The sequence below is a fragment of the Panthera leo genome, chromosome B4 (genome assembly GCF_018350215.1).
Source record: "Panthera leo isolate Ple1 chromosome B4, P.leo_Ple1_pat1.1, whole genome shotgun sequence".
NCBI classification, from domain to species: Eukaryota; Metazoa; Chordata; class Mammalia; order Carnivora; family Felidae; genus Panthera; species Panthera leo.
This window is the reverse complement of record NC_056685.1, coordinates 83159630-83172439: the sequence shown is the minus strand read 5'-3', so window position 1 is coordinate 83172439 and position 12810 is coordinate 83159630. Positions and strand designations below refer to the sequence as shown.

General features: G+C 60.5%; 1 protein-coding gene across 2 annotated transcripts in view; it reads right to left on the bottom strand.

Moving 5' to 3' along the window:
- Positions 1-3702: 3702 nt before the first annotated feature.
- The window catches only part of LRP1 (LDL receptor related protein 1), an 81381-nt gene continuing 72273 nt past the window's right edge, over positions 3703-12810 (bottom strand). For both annotated transcript variants that reach the window (XM_042946930.1, XM_042946932.1), the window contains 19 exons: positions 12053-12172; positions 11818-11940; positions 11349-11489; positions 11104-11238; positions 10912-11031; positions 9721-9989; positions 8992-9170; positions 8389-8495; positions 8025-8141; positions 7388-7564; positions 7101-7241; positions 6825-6998; positions 6393-6554; positions 5801-5975; positions 5506-5607; positions 5290-5354; positions 5090-5180; positions 4848-4992; positions 3703-4679 (listed from right to left, as the gene is read on the bottom strand). In XM_042946930.1, the coding sequence (XP_042802864.1) occupies positions 4539-4679; positions 4848-4992; positions 5090-5180; positions 5290-5354; positions 5506-5607; positions 5801-5975; positions 6393-6554; positions 6825-6998; positions 7101-7241; positions 7388-7564; positions 8025-8141; positions 8389-8495; positions 8992-9170; positions 9721-9989; positions 10912-11031; positions 11104-11238; positions 11349-11489; positions 11818-11940; positions 12053-12172 (2684 nt within the window). In that variant the 3' untranslated portion in view covers positions 3703-4538. The remainder of the gene's footprint in view (positions 4680-4847; positions 4993-5089; positions 5181-5289; positions 5355-5505; positions 5608-5800; positions 5976-6392; positions 6555-6824; positions 6999-7100; positions 7242-7387; positions 7565-8024; positions 8142-8388; positions 8496-8991; positions 9171-9720; positions 9990-10911; positions 11032-11103; positions 11239-11348; positions 11490-11817; positions 11941-12052; positions 12173-12810) is intronic.

Below are 12810 nucleotides of genomic sequence, written 5' to 3'. Positions count from 1 at the left end.
CTTCCCAGGCGGCCAGGCGGGGGGCGGACGGGACGGGTCCCGGGCAGGCCGGAGCCGGGCCTGGGGGCGAGGGGCCCCGGGCTGGCGCGCCGTGGGGTGGCTGCCGGAGCGGCGGGAGCAGGCGGCGCGGCCCGCGGACTGAGCGAGAGGAGCGGAGCTCGGCGCTGGGGGCGGGGCGCGGGCGGGGGAGAAAGTTGGGTCGGACTCGAGCGGGCGGGGGGGCGGGGCTCCGCGTCGCTCCAATCCCGGCCGCGCCCCGCGCGCCCCCTCCCGCCCAGCTGGGGGCACCGAAGGTGACTTTCACCCCGACACGCCCCGGACACGCCCCCAGCCCAGGTGCGAAGCGCAGAGGGTTGCGGGACCTAGGGATGGTGTACCGGAGAGGCTAGGTCTGTGCACCGATGAGGAATGGGGCAGGGCGTGGGGCTCGAGGCTCTGGGACCGTGTCCCCGAAGGGGTGCACGGCGGAGCAGGAGCCCTGGAAGACCAGGGTCCCTCGGTGCTCCGGGCCCCTTTTATGCTCCGGGCTAAGGTGGGTCCGGGGCAGGAGCAGGGCAGGGGAAGAGGTGAGGGCGGGCGGGGCCTCGGGGCGGCTGGGGCCGCGCGGCGCTGACGGGGATGGATGGGCGCCCCGCGGCTCATTCGGCCCGGAGATGAGAATCATTGATCACGGACGGAAACCCCATCACGTCTGTCAATAGGGCTGACAAACGGCGCCCGCCGCCCCCACTCCCGCCCCCAAGGCACCTCCGCGATCTCCAGACCCCTCTGCGGGACCGGCCGTTCACTTTTGCCCCTCTCCCCTCACTGCTGACCCCCGCGCGTCCCAGAGCGTCCCTGCTTGGGGGTTGGGCAGGAAGTCCCCTCAGCGTCGCCTGCCCAGCCTCTTGGTGCAATCTCCGTCCCTTCCCTTCCACTGTCCCATCTTTCACCATCAGCTCCTCTCCATCCTTGTCTCCTTCCTCCTCTGTCTCTGTCCTTGTCTCTGTCCCCAGCCCCAGCCTTGTCTCTGTCCCTATCCTCTTGGCTGTTTCTTCATAGGCTCCCTCCTCCCCCTAGTCTCGCTCTCTTCCCTGCCCAGGGAGTCTTCAGCTGTCAGCTGTTGCTATGCACTGAGGCTGTGGCTGAGGTTGTGGTATGACCGACACCTAGACAGTGTGAGATAGGGACAAGCAGAGAGATAGAGAGACAGACGCATATCCTGAGACATCAACACACCCCCAGGCATGCACGCAGATGCATTCACAGGGGCAGGCCACACCACGGAGGTGAGCACAGAGGCAGAGTGAAACACATTCACACAGAGACCAGCACGCACACGCAGACAGGTGCTCACCTAGAGGCACACTGACACACACAGATGGACACTCAGTTTACACACACACAGGAGCACACACAGCCAGAGAGGTAAATGCACACTTGCACCAACAGACAGACATACCCAGCCAGGTACTCAGGCCCCAACCCCCTTCCTCGCCTTGGCAGAGAGGTAAACGTCCACAGAGATGGACACACACACAGGTGTATGCTGGCACTGGCAGTCCAAAAGACAAGCCCAGGCACATACAAAGAGATACTCGGATACAAGGATGTGACAGACACCAGAAAAGGATCCGTGATGCTGAGAAGATGAGGCAGACACAGAGACAGCCAGAGAGACAGCCAGAAGCCAGGAGGCAGGAACCCGGGTGCAGAAGGGGCAGAGAGTAGAGAGGCTGGAAGAGGCAGGAATGGCCAGGCCCAAGGCCCCAAGGCTTCAGAATCCCGAGCCCAAGTGCCAAGCACAGGGGTTGCCGTGAGGAGGTAGATGGGGGCAGTGGGCATCCCCAGGCCTAAGGTACCCAGGGCAGCAGCCCATCACTAAGGTCCTGATCTTCTGGAGTCCTGACCCACCTCATCTCTTCTCCTTTTGCTAGTCTCAGGTCACCCCCTTCTGTCTCCAGCTACACACACACACACACACACACACACACACACACACACACACAAACACATCCCGACACACACCCCTGCTCCCATCTCTGAGTCTTTGCCTCTGCCCCTGTATCTCTCCATCTCCATATCTCTGTCTCTCATTCTGTCTGTATCAGCCTCTGCCCCTGGTTCTGCCCCTGTCTCTTCTCCATCTCTGTCTCAGACCCCTCTGCTGTCCTTGCCAGGTGAGGAGTTCGAGGACTGCCTCCTAGTAGACACTCTCCTGGCTGGTCCTGGTGGGCAGAGGGAGGAAGCTGACTGGAGGGGCTTGCGTTCCAAGCCGCAGCTGGGGGCCCCTCTTGCTCGGCCCAGGATCTTGAGGCGACAGGCAGAGAATCAGTGGCTCCCCGGGGGCGCCAGATGCACGGCTGGCAGAGGGAGGGAGCGAGGGGGTGGGGCTGGTGGTGGTGGTGGGGGGAGCAGGCAGGCGCTGAGGGAGGGAGGGGAGCCGGCTGGCTGAGGGTGGAGGGGGTGTGGCATAATAGCCCGAGGGAAGGAAGTGAGAGGCTAGGCTCCGGTCCGCCTGCAGGTGCATAATTAGTGTTGGGGAGGGGGCTGTGCTGGGCTTAAGGGTGAGCGGCGCTGCAGGAGTGCCTACGCCACCTGGTGGACAGAGGAGGCCACAAGCCTCCCTAAGCGATCAACAAGGACGCCCCTTTTCCCTCGCAGGGTCGCTCTTCCCTGGGGCTCTGGGATGCTCCAGAGACAGTGGAGGATCTCAGAACTGGCTTAGAGGCTGAAGCCGGAGGCGAGATCCCAGGGCCAAGAGGGTAGGGGAGGGTTCTTATTTCTAGAGGTGCCTAGACCCATAGCTTCCTTAAGAAAGGAATAAGCTGAGGAAGTTGAACCAGGGAGGGTGGCAGAAAGAAAGGTAGTGCCCTTCTTTGGGTGTTGGGTAACGGTTCTTCAGCTGCTTGCAGATGCCCTCCCTGAGCTCACATTTGCTGTAAAGGGGAGAGTGGTGCTGTAACTCTCAGTCGCCGACACTGTAGAGCCGCGTGACTTTCTGCAAGAGGTTCCCCTCCCCCGGCAAGGGTTTGAGGTAGACTTGGGACCCCTTTGACTGTAGCAGTCCTTTCCTGTCAACCCCTGGGATGTCACAATGATTGGTGATCTGAATCTGTTGGTGGCCAGTGAAGCCTGGCAAACTGGTCTTCTCAGCTCTCCTTCAGTCCAGCCGGCCGCCTACCCCTCCTCCTGAATCTAGGGTTCTACTCTTGGCATCTGATTAATTAGACTCTGTGAGGATATTTGCGCTTCAGCAGCAAACTCAGGCACAGAGAGCTGTGTGGGACCACCCTGAAGGATCAGAAAGCCCTTGACAACCCCACTGTGTTCAGTTCTTACAGTGGGATTTCTCACTGTGGGAGATCGTTTTGGGTAGGGCTGGTGGTGCCCTGTAAGCGACAATGCAGAGAAACAGATTTTGGAGTTACTGTCCTAGAGCCACAGGGAATACAAGATCCAGAAAGGTGAAGTCACTGGCCCAAGGTCACACAGCCAGGAGAAGCAGATCTTCCTCATCAAGTCCAGTGCCACCCCCTTCCCCTGCCAGCCAGATGGAGAGGGAGGCAGCTCAGGGAGAAGGGCACTTCTCAAGACCAGACTCCCCAGTCCTGCCTCCAGCACAGAGCATGTCTCCCTCTGGTGGCCGAAGCAGGCAAGCACAGCCCAGCTCCCAGAGTCTGACACTCATAGGTAGACACAAATGGCTTTTTTCTTTCTTTCTTTTTTTTTTTTTTTTACAATTTTATTTATAACAATATCTGTGTTATTTAGTTGTAAAGGAATTCAGCAAAAATTATTAAAACGTTCATGTCCCCAAAGCGGGGCTGCCCGCTTACCCTTTCTTGGTGTGCCCCACTTCCTCCTCATCCCCAGGGGAGGGAGGAGGAGGCTGGGGGACTGTTTACCAAAGAAAGTCTCCAGCCCTGGGAGCCGCGGTGGGGGCACTGGAGAGAGGGAGGGCCTGTCTGGGAGGGGTGTTGAGCATGGCCATCTCAGGTGCCCCTAGAGTTGGGGGCTGGAGCATCGAATGGCATCCCCCAAGAACTAAAAAATTCCATCCTTTCCTTGCTACTTCAGCCAGAGCCAAATCTTCCAGACAGGGGCAGCAAAGGACTCTCCCTCCCCAGAACTGGCCCTCAGAGAGCTGGGAGGGATAAGATGGGGGTGGGGCGAGAGAGGGGAGAGCCTTGACAAAGTGTCTTGAACAGGGAGGGGGGCAGCACCACCAGCTCTCCCAGTGGGGGTGCATTTTGGTGGAAGGTGGGAGGTGGGTACCTGTGAGCCACAGGAGCCCCCAGAGTCCTCCCTGCCCCCCTCCCTGAAGGCAGCATGAGGGGGGTGCTGAGGAGCAGGCAGGAAGGAGGAGAACGGAGAGAGATAATACTGTGCTCGCTTGCTCACTTGCTCACTCACATATAAAAAGTAATTCCTTCATTTTTTACATTTATACACCCGGCAGGGCCGAGGAGGGGCTGGCTGGGCAGGAGGGGGCTCGTTGAAGGACTTCTCTGGCAGGGGGCAGGAGGCTCTCTGGGCTGAGTCCAGTGGTCAGGGCCCTATGCCAAGGGGTCCCCTATCTCGTCCTCAGGACCCCGGCCCAGGAGTTCTCGCTTCTCGTCCGTGCTGGCCAGGGAGTGGCGGCTGCCGTGGCCACCCATGTAGAGTGTGGCATACACAGGGTTGGTGAAGTTGGTGGGCTGCAAGGTGACAGAGGGTTCAGGTGGGGCACAGGGGATGGGATCTGTGGCCCAGGCGCCCTACCTCCCCCGCCTCCATTCCATCATCCGACTCCGTACCCTCAGTCACCCCACCCACAGCCTCTTGTCCCTGCCCTGGAAGCCTCCTCCTCTGTCCTCCCAGCTCACCTTGTCAGGGTCCAGTGCAAAGTCAGCATCCAGTAGGCCCCCTACGTCATCAGGCTCCCCGCCTTCATACATCTTATACGTGGGGTTCCCAATCTCCACATTCATGGCCCCATTGGTCATCCGCTGGTGCTGGAAGCCCTTAGCCCTGGGGAGGCAGGATTATAAGGGGGCAGGGATGATAGGAGGGCAAGGTTAGGGTGATAAATGAATAGCCAGAATTTTCCAGACTCTCCACAACTCACCCTCGGACTCGCCGCTTGTACCAGAAAACCACTCCGGCTACCAGAAGCACCAGCAGGAACAACAGCAGAGGGATGAGGATAGAGGCCATATCTGGAGGGGAGGAGGTGGGAAATTGAGTCAGAGAGGCTCAGGGAAGTGAGGCCCAAATATCCCTGCTCCAGGTCCCTGAAGCTCTGTCTCCCCGTCCCCTGCCACCTACGTCCAGGCTGCTGCTGGCTGACCACCTGCTCCTCACACCGGGGCCCCGCCATGTGGGGTGGGCACCTGTAGACGGGAGGGGCAGAGCTGAGTAGGCATGACCTCCATAGTCATGGCTGCCAGGGGACTGGGAGGGGCCATAGGGTCCCGAGTGTCCCGCTCAGATTTGGGGAGGGGGAGATGGTCTAGGTCTTAGAAAGGCTCAGGTCCAACTCACTGGCACTCAGGCATCATTTTGCTGTTCATGGTACAGGAACCACCATTGCTGCAGTGGCCAACACAGGTCAGACAGCTGGGGGCCACCCGGCCATCAGAGCAGCTGCAGGAAGGAATGACAGGCTGGGTGGACTGGGAGGGGGTGTCTGAGGTGCTGAGGAAGGGGTGGGGCCGGGAGGGGGTGTTGGAAGTGCTAAGGAAGGGGCAGGGCGGGGGCGGGGGCAGGCCAGGGAGCGTGAGGCCGGGGCAGGGCAGAGTCAAGGCCGGGCAGAACCGTGGGGGCAGGCCCCACTCACTTGCAGGTGACGTCCCCACTCTGCTTGTTGACCACACAGGCTCCGTCCAGACAGCGGCTGCACTTGTTTACCTCGCACCTCGGCCCCTCGAAGTAGGCGGTGCAGCGGCACTGCCGGGAGCCGTCGGCGGCCATCTGGCACGTGCCAAAGTTCTCACAGTAGCTGGAGCACTGCCCTGCAGTTGGGGGGTGGGAGAGGAGGTGCCTCAAGCCCCACCCTCATGAGGGTCCTCCACAGGTTGTGGGTGGGGAGAGCCAGACACTAAGGGGACTCCTAGGTCTTTTAGGTGACTCTCACCTCCTCCTGAGCCCCCTGCTGTCCCCCTCCCCCGTCACAGGTTTAGAGTATAAGGACGTCCCCAAACAGCCTGGCAGGGCACTGCTTTCGCTTGAATAATCCTGATGCCACAGGGCTCACCACCTTGGGAGAAGTGTGCTGACACCTCTACAGGGATGGGGGGGATCACCTAGAGACTGCTTGAGCTGCGAATGGCCTCCCTCCCCCAGAATCTGCCTCTTGACCATCACCCTTGGCTCTAGGTCCCCGAGCTCCTGTCATCCCCTCCCTTGGGGCCCAAGGATGGCTCACTCACGGTACTGGCAGCGGTCACCCAGGAAGCCAGGTAGGCATCGGCACTGGGGCTGGTTGCCCTGGTTGACGGTGCAGGTGCTGTTGTTGGCACAGTAGCCCGCACACACCTGCTGGGTGCATTTGGGGCCCGTGAAGCCTGTGGGGCAGCGGCACGTGGGCATGCCTGGCGGGAGAGGATGTGTGAGCGGGACCGTGGCCCACCCAGGCGCCGGCCCCACTGGAGGGGACCAGGGCTGGGAGGCCCGGGTGGAAGGCACGCAGCAGAGGAACGGGGGCACTGGGGCTGTGGGCTGCGGGCAGGAGGGGAGAGAGAGGGGGAGCAGGGTGGGACAGGGTCTGGGGATCCGCCCCAGGCAGAACCAGTGGGCTGAGAGGCGGGAGGCTGGGGCTGAGGAGCTGGGCGCAGTCTTGGCGGGAGAACTGAAGGCCGTACCAGAGGGGGAGGCAGCGCAGGTGCCCCCGTTGCGACAGTACTCCCAGCACTGGTCCAGCTCACACTTGTCGCCTGTGTATCGGGGCTGGCAGCGGCACTTGGGCTGCCTCCGTGCATTGAGGAAGCAGCTGCCGCCATTGAAGCACTGCAGGTTACAGGTTCCGGGTCGAGGAGCTGCGGGAAGGACCATCAGGGCACAGAGCCAGGGGAAGAGGGGAACTCAGGGAAGAAGGTCCCGGGGCAGAGGGTGGGGACCTGGGAGGGGCACAAGCATACCATCTGGTGGTGGCGTGGGCGAGGGCACGGCCACACAGGTGCCATTGTCCAGCCGCTTCCCATTGGGACAGGTACAGACAGGCCCGCTGGGGCTCAGCAGGCAGAGCCACTCACACTTCTTGCGGTCACAGGGGTTGGTCACTGCAGGTGTGGGCAGGGGTGGGAGGATGCTGAGCCTCGTGGACCCAGAATGTCCCTGCCACAATGCCCAGTACCCGAGGCTACAGCCTGGAGACTCTGCCCCCAGGCCTTCCCGGGCTCAGACTGGGCTGTCCCCCTGTGCCTACCTTCAGGCTGTTTGTGTTGGTGGTACAGGACCACATCGGAGGCGTGGCTCAGGCCCCCTGTCAGGTTGATCAAGGGGCTGTGTCCAAACTTATGAATCTTGAAGACACGATTATTAATGTAGGTGACGCCGTAGATGTAATCCTCAAAGACGTCGATGCTGAAGGGGTGACTTAGGCCTGGGGGAGGAGGTAGACTCAGAGGGGACTCAGGCCCTGGTCACTCTCCAGGACACCTGGGCTCCTGTGTCACCTCAAACTCAACACATTCCAAACAAAACTCCCCCCAACCTGTTCCACCTCTTGTGGCCACTACTGGCAAAAGGTCCCATCAGCCCTAGACTTCTGCGGTCAGGAAGGACTGCTGTTCCCTCTCCCCACATCTACTAAGCTCCTCCTGCCACCTTTGTTGCTTCCATGCAACTCAATGTCATTGGTAGAATGAATGAATGGGCAAGTGGGCCAGAGGGTGCAGGGCTGGTACACAGGGAGTCCAGTGGGGGTAGGCCTAGAAGGCACTGTAGGACTGTTGGGGGCCAGGATGAGGAGGATGGCAGGTGCTGGGTGAGGCCTTTGGACTCAGTGGGGAGGACAAGAGGCCCGAGGGCAGCGCTGGCTGAGGCTGCTCTAGGATGCTGACCTCGTTTGCTGTCAGCAGCCACGATGGGGTCCGTGCCATTGAGCCGGATGCTGCCGATGACTGAGAGCTTGGCATCTGCCCAGTACAGCCTTTCATTGTGATAATCCACAGCCAGGCCTGAGGGGAGGCAGAGAGCACTGTGAAGGCCCAGCCTCTGCCACCCCAGGCTCGAGGAAAAGCAGAAGTGTCTCCATGTTTGGGACAGCTCTACCCTGTTCCCATGACCACTCCCAGTCACTTCTAGAAAAAGTCTCCATAACTCATTGCCCATCCCAGTCCAAGCCCCTTCTCCTCCAAGCTTTAATGTGACCTCAGGCTCAGCAAACCCACCCCTCCCACACCCCTTGCCCCTGCCTCCACGGACCTGTAGGCCATTGGATGTTGTCCTGTACCAGTGTCTCCCGAAGGGTCCCGTCCATTGCTGCCGTTTCAATTTTGGGGTGATTCCCCCAGTCTGACCAGTACATGGTGCTGGGGAAGGAGAAGAATTGAGCATGGGTAGGACCTGAGGGCTGCCAGAGGAGGCTGAGCGAGATGGGCCACCAGGTTGTGGCTTGGGCATAGAGACTGCTGGGTATTGGGAGGAGAGTGTTCTGTCTACCTCCTCCAGAGAGAACGAGGGGAGTCAGGTCCCTGATCAGGTTAAGGATCTTTTACTCTAAAACTACAAGGTGCCGATCCAGAGACATCAAAGTGGGCAGAGCTGCCCCCTGGAGCAAACAAGCAGCCCAAACTTGGCTGCACATGATGGCCAGGCAAGTGGAGGGCAGGCCCCTGCCCGAGCAGGCCAGCTGGGGATTCTGGGCAAAGGCGGCACCGGGGAGCACCAAAGATGGAGGTGGCCTGAAGGCCCAAGGGCCGGAGGAGGACTCCGACTCCAGGGTGGTCTGGAAGGGGAGGGACACACCTGGGGATGCTGGGCTGCCCCAGAGGCTTCCCTGGCCTTCCCCCCGGGACCCCCGCATACCCTCTCAGCGGGTCCACCACAATGGCGTGTGGCTCGTCGATCATGCCCGAGATGAGCGTCTTGCGGTTCTCGCCCTTCATTTGCGCCACCTCGATCACATCTCGGCCTGAGTCAGTCCAGTACACGTTCCCGGCCACCCAGTCGACGGCGATGCCCCGTGGCATCTTGAGCCCTGAGATCTGAATGGGGGAGGGTGATAATGTCAGGGGCTACCACCTTTTGTCTTCCTGCCCATTATCCCCACCTGCACCTGCCAGCTCGTCCCTGTTAAAAAGTCATCCCAGATCGGGAGCCGGTTCTCTGATTTTGAAGAGGTTCAATGGACACTTACCTTATGGGCCATACCTAGAGCTTTCACATGTTTTGCTGGATGAGATATTATTACCTCGCTCTACTGAGGAACAAAGGCCCAAAGAGGTCAAATAGGTGGCTGAGACTGACACAGTGGATGGCGGTGACAATCAGGAACTGAACGTGGCTCTGATGCTGAAGGCCAGTGTGTCCATCGTACCCTGCCACCTTGGGCTGCAATGTGGCAGAGCCAGCTACTGATAATTCTCATTGCTCTGTCCACCTGTCATGCCCACAACATAATCCCGAATGCCTTTGCCCGTCAGTCTCACCCTTTGTCCCCTTCCACTGTCCTTTTCAAACCCTGCTCTGAACCCTCTGCTCTTTGCAGTCTTCCCATCCAATCTGTGGAGATCCCATCCCAGGTGGGGTGCTCACATTGAGGTGGGTGACACCCCGGTCAATCTGTCGCCGGTGGCGGTTGGAAGTGGTGGGAGGTGCGGCAGGTGGCAGGCTGCGGTAAGAGATGGTGCCTGTGTGCCAGTTGGTCCAATAGACACGGCCAGCCTTGACATGGACATCCATGGCATCAATGCGGACACTCTCGTCACCCTGGAAGGCCTGCTCGTAAGCCGAATGGGGGTGACTGGGGAACAGGCTGCGGATCTCGTTGTCATCGGCGATGTATAGGACCTGATACTCAGAGCCTGGAGGGGCAAAAGTCCCGGTGTCAGGTGCAGAAAAAGGCAGGGGCAGGAGGCCAGGGCTGGGGGATGCCAGGCCTGGTGCCGGGATATGCTCCCTCCTCTCCTTCCCTGAGCTGGTCCAATAGGACCCGCTCCTCCAGGAAATCTTCTCTGCCTCTCCAGCCTCAGGGACTTCTGTCTCCTCATTGTCACTGGCTGGCATCACCACACTGTGCTACATGCTGTCTGATATATGCCCGTGGGCACACATGCATGTGGGGGTGTGTGTGCACTGGCACGGAGGGGTGTAGGCACGCACCGGCACGTGAGTGCACCTGGACGTGCGTGGTGGGGCTGTGTATTCATACATGCCCTCGTGTGCACATGGATGTGTGTGCACGGGTGTTTGGGGGGGGTGTCTGTACACAGGCAGGTGCAGGTGTGCGTCAGAGCATATACACGTTCCCACCCCCCCAAAAGGTGAATGAGATGATAGTTGTGTTAACTCAATGAAGGGAAACCTTTCACCAGGTGTACATACATCAAATCATCACCTGTTCACACTAAATATCTGACAGCTTTGTCAATTATATCTCAATGAAGCTGAAAATAAGAAGCAAAGGGGCTAGCTACAACGTGATTGTGTGGTGACGCGCGTCTGTGTGCTCTCCTCCTGGGAGTGGCGGGTGAAGAGGCACATGTGGGATATGGGTATGTTGCCCCCACCCCAGACTTCTCCAGATGAACCAGCTCCCCAACCGGCACCCCGTGCACTGATGCCAGCCTCTGTGCTGCTGGCAGCTGGGCCCGTGGGTCTGGGCTCCTGCGCCTGGGCATGGGTGTGCCAAGGGGAGCACGTCCATTCACGTTAGCCCCATTTACACTCTGGTGTTGCATAGCCCCACCCACTCTTTCTGTCCTCTTCCGGCTGGTAGGCTGGTACCTTCGGCCTTGCAGGTGTTGTGAGTCTTCATGAAGTTGCGGGCGCAGCTGCAGAGGTGGCCACCCTTGGTGTTGTTGCAGAGCTGCGAGCAGGTGCCGAAGCGCAGGCACTCATTGATGTCTGAGGGTTACAGGGGAGGGTCATGGAGAGTCCCGGGTTTCTTCCCGCCCCCTCTGAGTCCCGCCTTCTTACCTTGGCATCCGGGCTGGCCTGGCACAGTGTGGAAGCCCGAGCGGCAGGCGCAGTAGGCGGCTTTCTCGGTGCGCACGCAGCGTGCCTCATCCCCGCAGATGCTGGCGTTGGTGGCGCAGCTGGTCAGCTTGGGGTCTGTGGGGGACAGAGTGGGCCCTCTCTCCTGAGCCACCCTGGGCTTGGGCCTGGGTTCTCTGGCCCTCCGCAGGCCCCCCGCCGCCAGTTCCTTAGCACGCAGGGCTCACCGATGCTGCAGTCCTCCTCATCAGAGCCGTCCCCGCAGTCATCGAACATGTTGCAGCGCAGCGAGGAGGACAGGCAGCGCTGGTTCCGGCACAGAAACTCCTTCTTGTCTTTGCAGTGGGGGGTCTGGGCCGTGGGGGGCTCTGGGGAAGGTGGGGGCTTCAGATCTGGATATTCACCACCCCGGGGCCTCCTCCCACAGCCCCCTCCCAACCCCCTGCCCCCCCCACTGTGTCTGGGGCTGTTTGTCAAGCTTCAGGGGATGCTCCACCTCAAGACCTAGGGCACCGGGCAGCCTCCCTGCCTTCCTCAGAAACCTCTCTCTCCCAAGGAAAGGCCCCCAGACTCCCCACAATGGATACTACTCCCCCCCCCTCCCCGAGTTTCCACCTGGCCCGCCGCCACCCACTGTGCAGTACCCAAACTATCACCCCCGCCCCGCCAGGCTGCTTCCACTGGCCCCCTGCTCACCACAGTCCTCCTCATCAGTCCCATCCCCGCAGTTGTCTGTGCCATCGCATTGGCGCCCGATCCACAGGCAGACGCGGTCGTTCTTGCAACGGAAGGGCCGGTTAGGAGGGCACACAAACCTGGCTGCAGGGGTGGGAGGGGACAGAGCCAGAATCAGCCTTGGGGGCGGGCCTGCAGCGCCCGGGGAGCATGAGAGCCCCGCCCCCCGCCCTGGGCCCCGCCCCCCCAGCCTCACCGCACTCCTCCGGGTTTTCGTCTGAATTGTCCCCGCAGTCGTCCTCGCCATCGCACTTCCACGCCAGCGGCTTGCACAGCGTGTTGTTGCACTGGAACTCGTCCAGGGGGCAGGTCCGCACTGGGCGCCGGGGGCGTGCAAAGAGCCAAAAATGAGCCCTAAGCCCCAGGCTGGCTGCTGGGGGGCAGGATCTTGCCCAGGCCCTTCCCACCACAGGAGGTGGCCCAGAGGGGTCACCAGGCAAGCAGTGGTACAACCAGAATGAACCCAGGTCTCCTACCTTTATACCTGCTGGGCAGCTGAGCAGAACTGCCTCCTCTGGTATTTAGGGGAGAAGAGGCCTTTTTGGGGAAGTGTGTACACAGAGGCCAAGAGTGCCCTCTTTCTCTAGTGGTTGTAGCAGGGCACTGGGGCCTACTGTAGTTCATGGCAGGCAGAAAGGAGGAGCACTGGGCTGGGAGTCAGGAGACCCAGGTTCCAGACTATCAAGGCAGAGCCAGGATGTCTGTCCTCATTGTTGGGTGGGTCTCTGCTCTAAGTCCCAGGCTTCTCTTACCCAAGCTTCACAGTGTGGCCTCGGGCCACTGAGCCCAGCCAGGTTAGCCAGGGGCAGGCACTGTCTCGTTGCTCCCGGAAAGCAAAGTGAACAAGGACTCTGTTTGTCAGGGCAGCTGATTGCCCTGTAGGAACTTGTGGGGTGGAGTCTGGGTGGACACAGCCAACAGGTTTCTGCTGGATTTTGGTCCAACTGGCCCCTT